The 20631-nt window shown below is 39.0% G+C and overlaps 1 protein-coding gene across 1 annotated transcript; it reads left to right on the plus strand.

Moving 5' to 3' along the window:
* Positions 1-11736: 11736 nt before the first annotated feature.
* Apobec4 (apolipoprotein B mRNA editing enzyme, catalytic polypeptide-like 4 (putative)) lies at positions 11737-12831 on the plus strand. The gene has a single exon (XM_013015505.1). The coding sequence runs from the start codon at positions 11737-11739 to the stop codon at positions 12829-12831; it is 1095 nt and encodes a 364-aa protein (XP_012870959.1).
* The last annotated feature ends 7800 nt before the right edge of the window (positions 12832-20631 follow it).

Raw genomic sequence — 20631 nt, forward strand, 5'->3', positions numbered from 1 at the left:
AAAAACACATGATGTCTGCTTTCAGACCACAGAAATATAGCAGGAAAATTCTAAAATATTTGAAAATTAGACAACTCTTGAAAACTAAATAACACTTGGATCAAAGAAGAAATCCTAAGAAAAATTTAAAAATATTTTGAACTAAATGAAAATGAAAACACAACTTAATCAAATTTTGGAGGAAGCCAGCCATGTTGGCACACACCTGTACTCCCAGTTATTCAGAAGGCTGAAGTAGGAGGACCACGTGAGCCCAGGAATTTCAGGTCATCCTGGGCAAGCAACCTCATTAGAAAAAATTGGGGAGGAGGGACAAAGGCAATACTAAAATGAAGACACAGCATATATTAGAGAAGTATAAAGTAAAAAAATCTAAGCTTCTACTTTAGAAAACGAGAAAAGGAAGAGCAAATTAAATCCAAAAAAAAAAAAAAACTAGAGCAGAAATCAAGAGAGTCAGAAACAAGAAATCAACAGATAAAATCAATGAAAGCAAAAGCTGTGTCTTACAAAAGATGAATAAAATAAAAAGGCCTCAAGCCAGACAAAGGAAACAAACAAAAAAAGAAACAAATTACCAATATCAGAAATGAAAGAGGAAACACAACAGATTTGGTAGACATTAAAGAATAATCAAGAAGCATAATCAAAACTTTCTGCCCACCAAATGAAGTGGATACTGAAATGAAGTGGACAAATTTCTTGAAAGACACAATCTGTCAACACTTATACAAGAAGTAGACAATCATATTAGGCATATATATATATATATATATATATAAACACGCACACATACATATAAATGAAATTGAGTCAATAATGAATAATTTTTCAAAAAAGAAAATACCAGGCCCTAATGGGTGTCTTTAGTGAAAGCTTGCAAATATTTAAAGAAGAAATTGTCTTTACTATCTACAATCTCTTCCAGATAATAAAAGCATAGGAACATTTCCTGACTCATTTTATGAGGACAGCATTATGCAATGCCAAAACAAAACAAAGAAACCACAAATAAGATAACTATAGACCAAAATCCTTCCTCAACATAGATGAAAAAATTCTCAACAGAATATGACCAAGTCAAATCCAAAAATGTATAAAAGGAATTACCCACAGTTAACAATTAGATTCACCCCAAGAATAAAGGGCCAGTTCAATATTTGAAAATCAGTAAGTAAATATACCAAATCAACAACCTAAAGAAGAAAAATCATATAATCATACCAATAAATACAGGGAAAAGCATTTTACAAAATCCAACATCATCTATTCAGGATATTTTTTTAATTTAATTTTATTTTATTTGTGAACATACTGTACAGAGGGGTTACAATTACATGGGCAGGATAATGCATACATTTCTTACCAAGCATTGCAGCCTCCTCCTTTGTTTACCCTTCACATCCCTTCCCAGCCTCCCCCCTCCCCCCCAATCCCAATCCTTCTCCTTCCCCCCCTTCCCCCCCCCCGCATCGACGTTGTAAAGCTAGTTTATTTTTTAAAAAATCTCTGCAATCTATGTATAGAGAAGAACTTCCTCAAGTAGATAGAGTATCTACCAAAATCTACACCTGGATTTTAGGGTACATGGCATATTAGAAGTATCTTCCCTATGGCTCATACATGAGAAGAGTCAGAGCAGCAAAAGAGAGACAATATTCTGAGAGAGAGAGAGGAGAGGGGGGGAGATAGAGGAGAGGGGGGGGAGAGAGAGAGAGAGAGAACAGGAATCAAGGAAATGGCAGAACTAAGAAACATAGAGAAACACAAATGTGACATCCCTGGCTCCCTGGGAAAGGGAATCTTCCCCTGTTTTCATGAGGAAGCAGAACAGCCTTGGTGACAATAGCCTGACGCAGAGTTCTTCAAGCCTTAAATCTACTCTAGGGAGCTGGTGTGACAATGACTCTTTCCTATGTCTTTCCTGTATGATATCAGGGGAGACAACCATTGCATCACTCCCCATATCCTTGTTTATTGAGACTGAGATATTATGGAGACCCAAAAAAAACAAAGAATAATTGCAATGTAGGTTGCCTAGGGCCACCTGGTCACAGTGTCTGGGTTTGGAAGATGGCCACATGAGGCAAGTATGAAGAGAGAAGGTTGGAAATAAACCTACCAAGAAGCTTTGGCAGCTGGGTGTGGGCGCTGTGAAGGGCTTGGTGGACAGTAACCCTACTCTCTGTGGAAAACAGTGAACCCCATTACTTGTATATCACTGCAGAGACCAAGAGTTCCAAGAAATGGAGGCAACTCTGGAGACTAGTAAATCTGACTGCCAAGTGGGGTTTGCTACCAGGCTAGTCTGAGAGCTCTGAGCCCAGGTCCCATATAATGTCCAATTCTTACAGCCTCCTCCCTCCCACATGGTACTGTTGGGTGGGACCTGAAAAAACTCAGATCAGCAAGACAGTATCCAGTTGCCTGTAGTTTTCTCCTCCAGTGCAGAACTATGTGCTGTTGGCTTTCCCCACCGTGGCCATGCATGTGGGGAACACCCCAAGGAGGTTTGCCTCCCCTGGGCTCACAAACAGGGAGAATGCTAGAGCTAGTGGGAACCTGCAGATTCAAAGGCCATAGAGGTCAGGGAGACCAGCACAAAGAAGGAGAGCTTCTGAAGTGACAATATACCCTTCACCAGACTGGCTAAGAGCCAGGCACACCAGCCTGTACAATGGGAACAGAAAGGAATCACAATAGATTCTAGTCACAAGCCACACAACCCACTCACCCACCCCCCCCCCCTCCAAAAAAAAAAAAATTAGAGGTCCAGAAGGAAGCATCTCTAACATTTGGGATCTTTTTCTTTATGTTTCAGTATTGTTTTCACTCCTTTTATTTTTAAAGCCTCTTCTGTTTTTATTTTTATTTCTTACTACCTTTATTTAATTTTCTTTAGTATTCTGTATTGTGCAGTCAGACTTATCTGTTGCTCTTTTGACTTCCTCTTCATTATTTTCCTTCTTCTACATTTAACATTGTTCTCTTTTTTCCTTTCCCTACCTGACACTGTACTCATTTATTATTATTACTTTTTGTGAGTGCTGGTCTTGGGGTTGGAACTCAGGGCCTGGGTTCTACCCTGGAGCTTTTGTGCTCAAGGCTAGTGCTCTACCACTTGAGCCACTTCTGGAGATAAGAATCTCATAGACTTTCCTGCCTGGGCTGGCTTTGATCTGTGATCCTCAGATTTCAGCCTCCTGAGTAGTACACCTCCGGGTGTGAGATACCAGCACCCAGATATTATGATTTTTAATTAAATTTTAACTTCATAGTTTATACTACATTAGTTTTCCTCTGGCTATTGGGAGTGCCAATAGTTACTGGCTTTCGTTGTATGTCTACATTGTGTTTGTTTTACTGTTGTTGCTACAATGATTATTTTGTCTTCTCTGAATGTTAGAGGTGACTAAACCCTCAGGATAAGCATATTTACTAAGAAGCACCATAGAAAACTGAAGAGACATCCATCCCAGCAGATAGGCACTTTGCACAAGATACATGGACCAGGAAGGCAATATGACTGCTCCAAAAGTTCAAAACTCTTTAATAAGTGACAGTAAATAAAGAGATGAACTATTCCCTTCATAGCTTTATGTATAATTACAATTATGGGATATAATGAGATTAATAGTAATTCTTTATGTTGACCATTTAGGTATGTACTTTCAACCAACAACACATGGTCTCTAAAATTGTTTTCTTTATTTCTACAAAGAAAATTCTTTTCCTTTGTTCTGTTTATAGTCACATGATAACAGACATATAGGACAAAAAAAGCAGAATAGAGAACACAGAAATAAGCTCAGCATATGTGATTTGGACAAAAGTAATGTACCTATGCAATAAGAAATAATGGCCTCTTCAACTTGTGATGCTGGGAAACCAGAAATTCAGGTGCAAAAGGATGACACTGGACCCTTCACACACCTTTCACAAAAAAATCACTTTGAATGGACTAAAGCACTAGACATTAAAGATTTAAAACTAAAAGTAAACATAGGAGGGCTGGGATTGTGGCTCAGTGGTACAGTGCTTGCCTAGCATGCATGAAGGCCTGGGTTCATACATAAGGCCTGGGTACATAAACAGAAAAAGCCCGAAGTGGCGCTATGGCTCAAGTGAGCACAGAGAGCCTCAGGGACAGAGCCCAGGCCCTGAGGTCAAGCCCCAGGACTTCCCCCCCAAAGAAAGAAAGGAAGAAAGGAAGAAAACATAGGTATAAGCGCTATGACATTAGTCTTGACAACAAATAAGCAATATAAGCAAAAATAGAGACATGTTCTGTTCATAATTATTGAAATATAATTTAAATTTTTAATAGTTTTTTATAGATCTGTTTGTATCTGTGGATCTTGTAAAACAGGTGCCAGTGACTCATGCCTGTAAGAGTAACTACTCAAGAAGCTGAGATCCAGAGAATCAAGATTCAAGATCAACCCAAGGCAGAATAGTCCACGAGACTCCATTCCAAAATAACCAGCAGAAGAGTGGCTCAAGTGGTAGAGAACCAGCCAACCAAGCAAGCTGAGCAAGTGCTAAGCTCTGAATTCAAACCCCAGTACTGACAAACTGTCAAAGAAACAAAAGAAAAAAACTACTTAATTTCTTTTTTTCTATAAAGTTTGTGTTCGATTTTTAATAAAAGTTACTGCATAATAATTTCAAAGTTTAAATTGCTTTGCAACACACTTTGAAGCTTTCTTTATAGGTAAAATACAAAAGTAAATGGGATTTCGCTTACATTTTTCCACAGCCTAAATTTTTAATTCCAAATGTTTGCCGCTATTTCTCTAGGGAAATGGGGAAAGGAACACAGATGATTTCTGGAAGCACCAGTGTTTGTTACTAAGGAAGGGTAGTCGAACTGAAAGCGCCTGCTTTAGGACTGTGCTGCCACCTTGTGGTTATTGCACTTATGACCCAAGCTAGAAGATCCATCTCATGTAGGTATTCTACCCTGTCTTCTTAGTCTAATTAATTATCTAGTGAGCTCTTTGAAGCCTATTGAACCCTCTGCCCTTCTTTATTTCATGCTTGCTTTTTATATTCAATTCCTGTTTCCAAGTAGCTTGCAACCAATACTCATAAATTTGAGCATTATTAGTGTGTCAACCAAACTACAACAAAAACCATGAAGTACGCAATTCATTAAGAACACTATGTTAGCGGAGAGGGGAGGGGAGGTGGCTCATGCCTGTAATCCTTGCTACTTTAGAGGCTGACATCTGAGGATCATAATTGGAAGCCAGCCATGGCAGGAAAGTCCATGAGACTCTTATGTCCAGTTAATCCAAAAAAAGCCAGAAGTGGCACTGTGGCACAAGTGATAGAGTGCTAGCCTTGAGCAAAAGGAGCCCAGGGAGAGTATCCAGGCCCAGAGTTCAAGCTCTACAACCAGCAAGAAAGAGGGGGATGGGCAGAGAGAGAGAGAGTACTGTATTAAAATAAAAGTTAATGATTTCAGCAATGAATAAAAATTACTTCCTGCTACTAAAGAAAATATTACTTCATATGCAAAAACTAGCAATATATAAATCACCCCAAATTGGATTGCAAAACATAGATAAACAAATGGACAGGAACAAAAGCAAAAACTGGCAAATGGCATTGCATAAAACTAAAAGGCTTCTATATAGCAAAGAAAACAATAAACAGAATGAAGAGACACTTCGCAGGAGAATATGAGGAAAAATGTTTATAATCTTCATTTGATAAGGGACTGATATCCAGATATATAAGAAACTGCAGAGCAAAAAGGCATAATATTAACTCATTTTTTAAATCAGGCAAATGACTTGAAAAAGTATTTCTCAAATACACACAAATAACCAACAAGTATATTCAAAACTGCTCAACATCACTAATCACCAGGAAAATGCAAATCAAGACCACAATGAACAACTATCACATTCTAATTAGAATGACAATATAAAAATAATGTAAGCCAAAAAAAAAAACACATGTTGACATGAATGTGGAGAAAGTAGCGGTGCCTTTAGTGTTTGTGGAAATCTAAATTAGCACAGTCATTTTGAAAACCAATATGAAGTCCCTTAGAAATCATAAAGAGTTTCTGTATGATCCAGTAATTCCACTACTGGGTATATACCCAAATGAACCGAATCTATATGTCATAAAGACACCCACACTCTGGGTTTACTGAAGCGTCATTCATAATAGCCAAGATACAGGATCATCCTAAGAGTCCATCAGTAGGTGAGTGGATAAAGAAGCATGGTATGAGGATTGACTTTCCAGTTTTAATTTGCAAGTCCAGTTAGGAAAAGACATGAACATGGAGACTGGGATGGGAACCATGGGACATATGGTGGGGGAAGAATAAAGGACAAAGGATCAGGCACCAAATTCAGAAAGAGGTATAGTTAAAAATCTGAGGACTTAATGAGTCCCTTTAAGACACTTAGAAAGCACAGAAATTAAGATCAAGCAAGCCGGAGAGAGGAGTCTCCTGGATGTGAGAGGACTATTCCTGGCTGCTGAAGTCTAAGAACATAAACAAGTAAGGAGAGGAAATGCCACTAAAAGGCAGAAGGTGTCTTCTGGGCGCTCACTATCACTGGGAGTCATTTTAGAGTGCCTATGTTTCAGAACCTTGGTAGTAACTAATGAAAACTCACAACACTCTCATTCAAGTGGTCTGAGGAAGGAGGAAAATCTTGAGGATGAGTACAATGAATCATGACCACTGCTATGGTTTATGACTAGAAGTAGGTAAAAGGAGGCAGAAGAAAAGTGGGAAGGGATGAAAGGTGCCAGTGGCTCACACCTGTAATCTTAGCTACTCAGGAGGCTGAGATCTGAGAACCACAGTTCAAAGCCAGCCCAGCCAGGAAAGTTTGTTAGAGTTGTATCCCCACTAAGCCAAAAGTGGAGCCATGGCTCAAGTGGCAGGGCACTAGCCTTCAGGAGAAAAAAAAAAAAACTCAGGGACTGTGCCCAGGCCCTGAGTTCAAGCCACAGAACGGTGCCCCCCCCCAAAAAAAAAGAAAAAGAGAAGGAGGAGCAGGAGAGGAAGGAGAAAGAGAAAAAGAGAGAATGGGAGAAGAGAAAGAAAGAGAGAGAGAGAGGGAGGGAGGGAGGGAAAAGAAAGAAAGAGAAGGAAGGAAGGAAAGGGAGAAGAGACAAAAAGAAAGAAAGAAAGAAAGAAAGAGGAAGGAAATGGGAGAAAAGAAAGAAAGAGAGAGAAAGAAAGAAAGAAAGAAAAGAGAAAGAAAGAGGAGGGAGGGAAGGAAGGAAGGAAAAAATCCCAATTGATCCAGGAGTGAAGTTTGCCTAAGTGAAGGGAACCACATATATACCAAGAGCAAAAGTCTCCCTGGGATTTAGTGAAACGAGCTATTGACAGGAAATAACTCAGGCCTGACAGGATCAAGAGTGTTCCTTTCACGGACTGTGGGATTATTAACTCAAGTGGCTCCTCTTCTGGAGATCAAGTCAGCTCAATCTCAGGGAAGGTGGGGCCTCCCAAAGACAGGCTAAGTAACCTTCACAAAACCAATAAACCTATCCACACCAAGCCTGGCACCAAGAGGGAGGAGCTTAGTGATAACCTCAAACTTGAATCTTGCCATCACAGGGGGGAACCTCTAACACACTAATTTAAAAGAGTCACATAGCACCCTTTTGTCCAGAGGACGATATGCAATCATGAATATTTTCATCTTTGGAGCAGGTGGTTTGATATGCAAATGAGGTAAGACGTGTCAGAGCCGTATCCTATGCAGTAGCTACTGTGCAAACGTTACCATGGCACCAGTTCAACAGTGTTCTTAGAGGCAGCCACACCTCGGTGAGGTCTTTCTGACTTTGGACGGCAAAGTTCAAAGGAACTCTGAAAGAGTCCTGAACCGAGAGGTGAATCCTCACAGCCCTTCGAAGCTATTGGAAATTGAGCCTGAGACATAGAGGAGAAAAAAAAAAAGGAATTGGACCATCTCCTGTAATACCTGGAATGTAATCCAAGCCTGGAGACGAAATGATGGTAATTATAACTGCTAACGTTCCTTTTTAGCTGCTAACAGATTGTGGGCAGATTGTGAAGGGCAGACTCCATTCTCCAGTCTTCCAGAGCAAACGGTGCCTTGACAGTACTCATTAAATCCTAGTTGGGAAATAAGAGCAGATTCACAGTGTGGTTCATTTGTGTTAAAATGAGGAAAGCTGTCCTCCCATGGCCCCAGTCCAGGGCCACTAGCAGCTGGCTATGACAAAGACCACCCCCTACACCCACCCAGCACATTAGGACCCACATATCTCTATATCTCAGCACAAGCAGATTGGTCCTGGAGAGGAAACATGTATTTCCCAAGAACTTACAGAACAGAGGGGGAAAGACTAGTCATGGATGCTGATATGGCTGGGCCACCAATTAGGAAGAATGAAGGGAGAGACACCAGAAGTTTCCCGTACAAGATAGTCTGTGATCAATAGCAAATTGATACGTGAATTCTGTTAAGAGCTCAAAATGGGCAAGGACAGGGCATCAGTAGCTCAGATCTATAATCCTAGATATTTGGAGTGCTGGGATCTGAGGTCCATCATGGCTCTAAGCCAGCCCCAGGCAGGACAGTCTGTGAAACTCATCTCCAATTAATCTCAAAAAAAAAACAAACCCAAAATAAAACAAAAACTGCAAATGGAACACTAACCTTGAGCCAAAAAAAAAAAAAAAAAAAGCTCAAGGATAGCAGTAAGGCCCCAGAACCAGCACCATACACACCACGAAAAAGTGCAAGAGATCTTCCAAGCATTCTCTTCAAAAAAAAAAGGCTGATCAAACAATAAGCCCTGAGGGACCCTAGGAAAAGGCAAAGACTTCATCCATAGCAGGTTGACTCAGAAAAGCCATCAAAAGAGTGAGACACCAGAGCACCTTCTGTTATATATGAAAGCCACTGCTCACCCAAATCTCCTAAGAGAGGATAAGAAACCACCTCTGTTGGAGGGATACAATGGACAGAGTATTCAAGAAGGAATTGGGGTTGCATTTTGCTGTCTGTCTTCCCTAAAGAATCATTATGAGTTAATTACTTATATCTCATACCACACATACACCAGCTTAAAAAGTGATAATAAAACAAAGGAAAGAGGCTATTGGTAGTGTTTCCATAACATTCATGCCACAAAATAGTGATACATAAAATAGTGATGAGGGGGGAAAGGGTATATTCCAATTACTGGTAACACATCTATTCCCTCAGGTCTTACTGTCTTATTGGGGGGGGGTATATAATGTAAAATGGTACTTTATACCCTGCTTTCTCATTTATATTGCACCATGGCATTTTCAAAGGGTGGGCTGATTTAAACAGTACCCTGAATGTCCGGTGTGTCAGCCTACAGTGGACCATGTTGAGAGTAAGAACTGAGGCTAGGTTTCAGTGAGTTTTGCTAGACAGATCCAGTCTGATAAGTAGATCTGAGGAGATGGGGGAAGAAACCCTGCTCAGGATTTAGTAAGAAATAGTGTTAAGTTCATATGTATGGAATTAGGCCTAAGATTCATTCCAGCTTCCTAGAGAAAAATCTATTACAAGGACCAGAAAGCCTCAAGGTTGGGAAATTGGTAGCATCGGGAAAATACAAGGAGAAACTAGAACATCCAGCTCTGTGATTTAAGCTGACATGACAGAGGTTAGGAGAAACCTGCTGCCTGAGTTGCTGCGGGGATATTAGTTAGGCATAAGGATAATGTGATATAATTAAAGCCATCTTTTGCCCATGGCTGAACTGAGGCTCTTAAGCTGTTTTCTCCCCAGGACAAAATTGACACAGGAACTCTGCAGGGGTCAGCCTAATACAAGCTGTATCAAACGAGCAGTGATTGAGCTAATGTGAATTGAGGAGACAAATTTGATCAGTGTTTCCATATGGGAAACAATAATAAATACTCAACATGTGACAAACTTATTGAAAGTGAAAAATATATTTTGCCACAATGGTCAGTTCTCATTTGTATTTTCTGCCTTATGTTTTACTGTCTGTCAAAGTTAAATGTAACCAATGAAATCATAAAATATGGAGAATAGTTAAATGTGCTTTTTAGGGAGGGCTGTTCTAAATACAACAGGAAAAAAATAAATAATAAGGAAAGCTTTGGCCACAGAAAAATATAAAATTAAATACAATTAAAATACTAATATAGGCCAGGTGCTGGTGGCTCATGCCTGAAACCTTAGCTACTCAGGAAGCTGAAATCTGAGGAACATGGTTCAAAGCTAGCCTGGGAAAGTAAGTTCGTGAGGCTCTTATCTCCAATTCATCACAGAAAAAGCTAGAAGTGGTGCTGTTGCTCAAGTGGTAGAGTGCTAGTCTTGAGTAAAAGGAGCTCAGGTTCGGTGCCCAGGCCCAGAGTTCAAGAACTCAGGCCCTAGAACCAAGATATATATACATACACCCAAACACACACACACATACATCGTATATCAGCATAGGCCTATAGAGCATATCTATCTATAAATCCAGCTACTTGGGAGACAGAGATAGGAGGATTATGTTAGAGATTAGCACATGACCCTATCTGAAAAAGCAAACTTCAAAAGGGGCAGAAAAAGAAGGAGGTGTGGTAAAAGTGGTAGAATATCTGCCTAGCAAGCGAGAGGCCCTATGTTTATCCTCTGCAGAATGATAATATTCCAGCTAATTGCCAATGGTTTTAACAAATGGCTGATTTTAGATTTAAACACACCTTAAACCTCTGCACAATACAGCAGACACTGGTAATCAGATGAGACAAAGAGAGATCATGAACAAATGCAAGACCTCTGCTTATTTCTTTGCATTTTTATTAACAAGAACCATCTGGATTCATTGGGATTTGTCTCATTAGTAAGCGCTAATATTTATAGGGAGTCTTTACATAGTGAAGCATTTTATATTCTTTTATTCAATCCCCAAAACAACCTTAGAAGGTAGGTTCTGTTATCATCTTCATTTTATAGACCAGGATGCTGTGGCTCGTAGGTGTTAAACACCTTGCCAAAGGCCACAAAGCTGGTGAGCAGAGCCCAGACTTGAAAGTAGGCAAAGTGCTTCTAAAACTCGCACTGCTGACCCAACTGCTCTGATTTGCCGTCTATGAAACAGACTATGTCAATTCCTCCATTTCTCTTTCATCTCCTTTCCACTCTCCCAGAGTCTCAATAAAGAAAAGTGAATCTTGAATGTTATAATCTATTTGCATATGACTATCTTCTGGAATGAAGATGCTACTGTAGCTATCATGCTCTCGCCATTTAACAAAGGCCTGAGTTATTTTTTATTTTTATTTTTTATTTTTTTCCTTCAAAAGGGGGTAAACCCTTTTAAGGGAATAAACCCTTTTGTCATTGTTTTTGATTTCTGTACCCTTGTATATAAGTTTGTAAGTTTATCTGATTTGGGAAGAAGAAAGGGAAGCACAGAAATGGTAGGACAAAGGGTGAAGTAATTCAGCAGTGATACTCACTAGACACCATGTTGGAAATGAACTATACAACTTGGATGGGGAGGGGCCAAGAGGGGAAAAACTGGGAGAAAATGAGGGAGGGGGTAACACTTCAAAAAGAAATGTACTCAATACTTGACTCATGGAACTGTACCCTCTGTACATCACATTTACAATAAAATTTACATTTAAAAAATACAATATAAAACAACAACAAAGGCCTGTTTAACACTTCTTTGTATTGTCTTGTTCAGTTTTGCAGCTAGACACCAGAAAAACCAGCAATGAAGCCCTTATATGAGGAATACCAAGCACATGGTGGGACCATAATCAAACCTTATTACTGGCTTAGCTTCTCCCTGGATTGTACTAACTGTCCTTACCACATTCGAACGGGGGAAGAAGCAAGAGTTTCCTACACAGAATTCCATCAGATTTTTGGATACCCTCATGGGCCAGTGTATCCTCAACCGAAACATTTGATATTTTATGAGCTCAAAAATTCTTCTGGCAGCCTGGTGCAAAAAGGCCATGCCACCAATTGCACTGGGAGTCCTACCCACCCAGAATCAATGCTATTCGAAATACATGGTTATCTTGATTCAGTCATATCCAGTAACAGCACCATTAAGCATATCATTCTGTATTCCAACCACACTCCTTGTAACGAAGCTAACAACTGCTGCATCAGCAAAATGTACCACTTCCTGATGCTGTATCCAAACCTCACTCTGAGTGTTTACTTTTCTCAGTTCTATCACACTGGGAATGAATTTCCTGCTGCACCATGGAACCGTGAAGCTCTCCGCAGCCTGGCCAGCTTATGGCCCCAGGTCACTTTGAGTCCAATAAGTGGTGGTATTTGGCATTCTCTTCTCAACACCTTCGTTAATGGTATTTCTGGATCAGCTGTTTTCCAGCCCATTTTAGCTGGGAGAGCAATGGCCGATAGATACAATGCCTATGAAATCAACTGCATAACAGGAGTGAAACCTCACTTCACGGAAGTTATTCCCCATGCAAGTGAGAGTCAGAATGTAAAATTTCAGGCAACTTTACAGAACTCCCCCTTCAACAATGTCTTCCAAAGGACAAGTGCACAACAGGTACCCATCCTGATTCCAGACCTCAAGATTCCGGTTATTTTTGTGCTCGTACCTTACAGAGATCTACCACCAATGCCTGTGAGTGAAAACCCACATAAACCCACAAATGTGGTGAGACACTTAAATGTGCCCCAACCATCATTCTGTGAAGCCAACGAGCTCAGCAAGCTTCCCATGGGAAGGCCAGTAGAGATGGAGGAAATGACAGCATGCACTGCAAGTAGCAAAGAGGCAGACAAAAACAAGGCTGAATTGCTTTCAAAGCATATGTAACATCACCACTCTGAAGCAGTCGTTTAAAAATAAATTTCTATGGCTTTGTAATAGTGTTTTAAGTTTGGTATTGATAGTCCTCCTACACTCTTCTTCCTGCTCAGGATTGTTTTTGATATTCAAGGTCTGTGAATTTTTGGGTTGCTTTCTCTCTATCATTGAAGAATGTTGTTGGGATTTTGATGGGTATAGCATTGATACTGTACCATTTGAAAGGAAATGGAAAGACGGGAAAAATTATATTAAGCAAAGTAAGCCAGACCCAAAGAAACACAGGTTTCATGTTCTATAAATCTACATGTAAACACAATGGATGGTAAAAGACAAAAAATACATTTGGACATGATTTTAAAAAAACAAGGTTGAGAAGAAAATACAATAAAGAAAATATATTTTATAAATATATAAAAATTATTTCCAGAGAACATATTAGCCAGGCAATAAAAAAACAATTTTTTCTATGATTGAGATGGAGATAAACTGATAGAATAAATGCAGAATCTGAATTACACTATCAACCACTGTACAGCTACACTATAGCTAACATAATCCACATTGTTGCCATAAGCAACTCGATCTCTTTTACTTTGAAAGTGATAATAACAAAATGGTACTATCAATTTGAGGGTACAAAAGGATGTTATTAGTCTACCCCCACTATGGACTGACTAGCTTCCCACATTGGTTTGGTATAAAATTTAACTGAACAACTGGAAAACACCTGACATTACTAACATTAAGTGCATAAATTCAAATACTTTTGTATAGAGGGAAAAGCTCTTCTGCTAATTATTTCAATCATCAGTTTTGAAACCTAACCACCTGCTCAGATTGTTTCCAACTCAGAATTTTTCCCTCCTTCAGAGATTGATAGGAGCAGGATGATAACAGAAGCTCCAAAAGCCTCCACCATCATACACCACAAAAAAAGTCCAGGCTACTCCTACTGCTTTCCAAAGCTGCTCCTTGCTGTGTCCCATCAGCAAGACTTTAAGTCACTATAGGACAAGTACTGTCTCCTCTCTCTAAAGTTACCTTTAGGATCCAGCAAAATATTCAGGCAATATATGGGTAACAAGGCTGAATCTACATCTCAATAAATTCACCACTGTTTCCCAACACTCCTCCACTCCAGCCATGATTCTACCTAACCATTTCCAAGAGACATGTTTCTCCTTTCTAGCACCCATTTCCCCTCCTAAAATAGTTCCCCAGCACATAATCTGCAATGTATGACTTTTCCTTTTTCTGTACTACTTCCTCTTCAGTAGCATGTATTTGTAACTTCTCTCAAACTCCTGTTCAAAATGAAGTAAGTGCTCCTTGACTAACCCTCTAAACCACTTAAATAAAAAGCCACTTATGCTTAATTCACTTCCCTCTTGGAAATATGGAGCAATGAACAGTCAAATAGAAAGAAAATACACATCCATCAGCAACTTATTAAATTTTCACACATATTCAAATACACACATAGGTATAAATGCTATCCTAATCACATACATTGAAACACAATGCCCCATGAAAAATGAGAAAGCAGAAGAAAAAGGAAAAATGGGTTCTATGAATCATTAATAAATGAATACAATTTTTAAAATAAATTTGTTAGTCTACAAATATTATAGAAATGTGAAATATAATTTTATTATGAGTATCTAGTGAGTGATTCTTATTAAAAGAGACTCTGTTTTGGAGCTTGGAACAGTTTTGCATATCTATAATCCCAGTAGTTAGAAGGAAGAGGTAGATTACTGAGTTCAAGGTCAGCCTAAGCTACATAGTGAGACTCTGGTTTATAAGAAACAAAATAGAGGGTGAGGGGAAAGTATTGCTGAAGTTTACAAAATCATGTCTATAACTTGGGATTTTAAAAATAGAACTTAACACGACAAATTTGCCATTTCTGATCACTGCAAAAATAGATTCAAGGGTTGGGGATATAACTCGGTGGTAGAATGCATATTCAGCATGCACAAGGCCCTGGGCTCCATACCCAGAACACCACCAGAAACCAAAAATCCAATTTGTTAATTTGTTGCCATGAAATCTATCTCCAAAGTGATCAAGTGGACTATAATGCCATATGTCAATCAGACTACAAAGAACCTTTCTGAGATCTATGGTGAATATATTTTAAATGTAAACCTGTATACCAGTGGTATATAACAAAGAGGACCATGTTGCAAGAACTATAGAAAAGTGCCTGTGGCGGCTACATTTTTGTACTGGTTAAACTAGACGGGGATAATGTTACTGACAGGTCAAAAATACAAGCCAACATAGCCACCCTTTACACAAGAGACCATTAAGACAGCAGAGCTATATAGCTTTGGCCAGATGTGAACTACATATGAAGATGCTGTCTTTCCCAGTGTCAGAGGCTCGTGCGCGCACGCACGCACGCACGCACGCACACACACACACACACACACACACACAGAGCCTGAGGCAAGTCCTGTTTCTTCATCTGTGAAACCAGAGAAAGAGAGAAATAATCTAGTTCATTTTAAACTATAAGAAGACCTACTGCAAAGCAACATCTCCGTGGAATGAGATATCACAGCTCAGTTTTCAGGTCTTCTGTTACACTGCATATTCTTGGGCATGTCAAGCTGGCCCAAGGGCAGAGAGAGGAGATGTTGGGCACTCTACCTTTTTTCAGTAAAGTGGGAATGGTGATATTGTGAATTACCCATGCCACAAAAAGTTATTTGGCAATTCCAAAAAAGAATAAGAGCCAATAAATTGAAGCAGCTAGTGATACAGAGGCTGGTGAAAAAGACATGGGCCTTCATCCCAAGAAAACAGCAAAGACAAAAGGATGGAAGGCTTACCTTGTAGAATCTATGCGGTCCAGGTTTGGCTCTCAGCTTTGTGAGCCTAACTGCATGTTTAGTCAGTAAAAGGACAATAGAGAGGAAATTTTGATTTTCAAAGCTCCCAAGATTAATATGTAAAGGCAGAAAGTTAATGGAAAGATTTTCAGTGAGATACCTGAATATATATGCAAAATATTCAAGTCATCCAACCAATGTAGTCTTTCCATGTAGATAAATGACCTGACAACCCAAATTATGAGGTTACTTTGTGGATAGAGGGGTTCACTGCATGATTCAAATGTTCAGTACTATCAGGCTCAACATTTGTAGTGGAGATAGACATCTGCCCCTTGAAATCAAAATGGGATATGTACAAGAGCATCTGTCTCCTGAACAATGTTTGGGTGGGTCTGGGCTGTAAGAGACAACACAATCTCTATAGCCAACTTTTTTGTGTCTAACATCAATTTTCTGTAATATGTTTCATTTAGTTACAACTAATCCTTCTGACCTGACCTGAAAGCAAATCCTATGTCTTAAACTGCTGTTACATTATCTTTTTATTCACTGAGTATATAATCTAAAGAGTTTAATTCACAATGTAATCTTATTCAGCTTGTTTCCAAAAGTTTTTAAGAAAGCTATATGGGTAGCCAATACTAAATTTAAAATAACATTATTACTGTCAAACGTTTATTGAGAGCTATAGGTCAAATATTTTTAAGCACTTACATATATTAACTATTTAATCCAACAATTCTATAAGGCATATGTTATTATAATGCCTATAAGTATGGAAACAGTGGCACAGAAGTCTTAAAGTACTACCCAAGTAGTAAAGGCTGAGCTGATTGCCAAACCTAGGAAATCTACTACCAGAAACCATGTTTTAATTTATTATGCTTTAAATTATGATGCCTCTCTAAGTAGTAACAATGTACATTCACCACAAAGCCTGGAAAAGTCACTAACTCTTTATGTTCCTGTCCTGAGGCTTTTCTATAATTCATATTCCCAATGGGCAATAACTAGACTAACAAAGAGCTAAGTAGGCTAGGTGAGCTGGGTTGGAAATTAAGGAGAGTCTACATCCCAGAGCTTTGGCTTACATTGTGCCCTTCTCTTCTGTACCCAGGACCTCAAACCAAAATAAGCCCTAGGATTACCTGATTCTCAGGAATGTACTATAGTGAAATTAGTTCTTCAGCATTGTTCAAGAAAATAACTATCGGGCTGGGAAGGTGGCTCAGTGGCAGAGTACTTGGCTCGCATGCATGAGGCCCAGGGTTCGATTCCTCAGCACCACATAAGCAGAAAAAGCCGGAAGTGGTGCTGTGCTCAAGTGATAAGAGTGCTAGCCTTGAGCTAAAGAGCTGAGGGACAGAGCCCAGGGCCAGACTTCAGGCCCTATGACCGACAAACAAACAAACAAACAAAAAAGAAAAAGAAAGAAAGAAAAGAAAAGAACTACCAAATGACCTACTTGAGCCACAGCTCCACTTATGGGGCACCAGTTGCTTATGCCTGAAATTCTAGCAACTCAGGAGGCTAAGCTTGGAGGATTGTGGTTCAAAGTCAGCTCAGGAAAGTTTGGGAGACTCTTATCTCCAATTAATCACCAAAAACCCAGAAGTAGAGAGCTATGGCTCAAGTGATAGAGTGCTAGTCTTGAGCAAAAAAAGTTCAAGGATAGCACCCAGGACTTGAGTTCAAGTCCCAGGTCAGGCATACAAAAAACTTAAATGGGAGGGAAAAGGAGAGGATGATGGAGACAAATATTATAGAAGTATATTATATACACATAAGAACAGCATGTAAAAACTCTTAAAAAGGAAAGCAGAGGAGGGAGGGTTAAGAAAGAAGACTGTATAGCCGAGTGCTGGTGGCTCACATCTGTAATCTTAGCTACTCAGGAGGTTGAGATCTGAGGATCATGGTTCAAAGCCAGCCTGGGCAGGAAAGTCCATGACACTCTTATCTCCAATAAACCACCAGAAAACGGGAAGTGGCACTGTGGCTCAAGTGGTAGAGTACTTGCCTTGAGCTGAACTGAGGGACAACACCAAGGCCAAGAGTTCAAGCCTCATGACCACTACCACCACCAACAACAACAAAAAGAGGAATGTAGGGTGAATTTGATCAAAGTATATTATGTGCATGCATGCAAATATCACAGTACAACCCTTTGTTCAATTAATTTGTGCTAATAAAATAATTTTAATTTAATAGAATTACTAAAACCTATGGATCTTTCTCTATGTAACCTATATTGTGTAGACTAAACATTAGAAAATAGACTCTATGTCTAGTCAAAAATACTGACATAAGATAAGAGAAAGGCCATGGAAATATCTTTTCAAAATCATTGCAATGAGCTTTTATAGCTTTACATTTAATAGTCTGGCCCAAGTTATATCGTGATTTATTAAAACCACTGGCATCTGGTTATATCCTTAGGTTTAGTGGGGGAAAAGTAAATATTATAGTTGGTAGTAATGAGAAACACTTGCTGAAAATAGATGGTGCTTAAAACCACAAAGTTTGGGATCAGACAGACACAGATCCCATGCCTGCCTGCTACCAGGCAGCACTGAGTTATATAGTAGCTCTGAGCTTTAGTTTACTTATCCATAAAATGAGAACACTAATCCTTAGGCTGCAGAGATACTCTGGGCTTACATAACACAAGTAAAGAGCTTATTTACCAAGTGTCTGACACACAATAAACATTCAATACATGGTCGATTTCTTAAATAAAATATTAAAGGGGTAAAGATAATAGGAAATAATAAAGATTTCAGCATCTTTCAAAGTTTAACGAAATTATAAGTGTAAGATAGCTTTTGTTCTCTGTAAAACATAAAGATACGTGACTAAAGCTTGTGATAATTAGCTTGAGGAAGAAAAAGAGGATTTTGAAACTGTTTAAATTACAGTAAAAACGAGAAACATAAAATGTTGATGATAATGAAATTATTAAAACAATTATAAGCAGATGTTCCACATAATTGCCTGCTAAAATATCAAAACTCAAGATAAAATACTAGATCTTCTTTGTTTCTTTTCCCTGGGGTTCTGGGAATTACACTCAAGAGCCCACCGGCCTGTGAGTGCCAGTGCCCTACTACTTGAACCACATCCCCAGACCTTCTGTTGATACTTTGTTTTTGATGCAGTTTTGCTACTTATACTAGCTAACCCTGACCTTTCATTCCTCCCGCCTTCGCCTCAAGAATAACAGGGATTACAAGCATGCATCATCTATCATCACCCTGCATGGTGACATTCTAGGCAAATATGAATTCCAATATTGACCATTAAGTGAAAAAGAATCAGTAGAAACAGAATGCTGAGACAAGATGATCAGAGCTCCACCTTAAAAATATCAACAAGACTAGAATATCTATCAGGTACATTCTACAACTTTCAAAAGAATAGATCAGACACCAGTGGCTCACATCTGTAAGCTTAGCTACTCAGGAGGCTGAGATCTAAGGGTCACGGTTTCAAGAAGGCCTGAGTGGGAAAGTCCATGAGATTTTGTCTCCAATTAACCACCCAAAAGCTGGAAGTGGAGTCGTGGTTCAAGTAGTAGAGTATTTGCCTCAAGCAAAAAAAGCTCAGGGACAGTGCCCAGACCCTGAGTTCAAACCTCCACACCAGCACAAAAAATGTAGAATGATAATATTTCTACCACTAAATCTTCTCCAGGATATAGGAGGGGAAAAAAGTAGAAATCTCCTAAATTTATCTCCAAAACTAGGCTAACCTTAATGTCACAACTTCAAGAAGAAATTAGGAACCAACTCCCTTAAAAATGCAGATTTGAAATTATATCAACAAAATATGTGTGAATTAAACCCTTCAAGTAAAGTAGTAACATTGAATAATCAAATTAAGTTTAGTCTGCAAATACAGAACTGATTCAGAGCAAGAAAAACTACAGAACTATTCGTCAATACCACTGTGCCTCAGTTTGGACCAATCAGGTTTCCTGCAACAATCTCAGCCTCCACCCAAGCCCTGTGGCTCCCAGGAATCACACCAGTTGAGTGGCCAAATACTAGAAAGATATAAATCACCATTATCTCAAATATTATAATTGTACAATATAACAAGAGATACTATCTGAAACAACTGTTAGCATTCAGAAGGCCCACTGATGGAGGGGAATCATCATAAGCAATTAAAACATCTAATAGGAGTAGGGTCTCATTCACCAAGATTGTGTTGTTTTGTTAGGTTTATTCTTTCATTTAGCACCAAGCTATTTTCCTGAGACAAGGGTACAGAGGTATAATATTTGAATCTTTGAAGAACTAATATTTGTAGAGGTGAAGATCCCATAATTGAACAGTTCAGCCCACTTACTTTATGTCTAACAACATACAATTTACCTAAAACTAGAACTAAGCAAAAGAAAAATGTGTGAAACTTTAAAGAGTAATACTTTAAACACAAGACCCATTTATTTAGCCATTAGTAGAAACATTAAACTGTAGTACAGTATATGAGTAACATACTAAAAGTCTTCTGGTACTGAAGCTTGAACTCAGGCCCTTTAACTTAGTTTGCTTGCTCAAGGCTGGCACTCTATCACTGGGCCATGTCTCCAGTCTGACATTTTGCTAGTTAACTGGAGATAGAGACTTTTCTGCCTGGGCTGGCCTCAATCTGTAGTCCTCCACATCTCAGACTCCTAAGTATTTAGGATTACAGATATGAACCACTGGCACTTGGTTAAAAGCCTTTTCATAGTGCAGTAACATGCTATTAAGCCATGATTAAAACAGGTGAAATTCACTTGACATAGTTGATTATCAAAGTTCACTTTCATTTCAAACAATAAAAACATGCCGTGCTGTAAGACTCAAAGATGTGGCTTCATTTTTTTAAGTATTGTAAAATATCAAGTCTGGACAAGGCAGGAAGTTTAAATTATCTGAAAAGGAAGACCCATTATACATGAATCTGTATCTAA

Source organism: Dipodomys ordii, unplaced genomic scaffold, assembly GCF_000151885.1.
Source record: "Dipodomys ordii isolate 6190 unplaced genomic scaffold, Dord_2.0 Scaffold27, whole genome shotgun sequence".
NCBI classification, from domain to species: Eukaryota; Metazoa; Chordata; class Mammalia; order Rodentia; family Heteromyidae; genus Dipodomys; species Dipodomys ordii.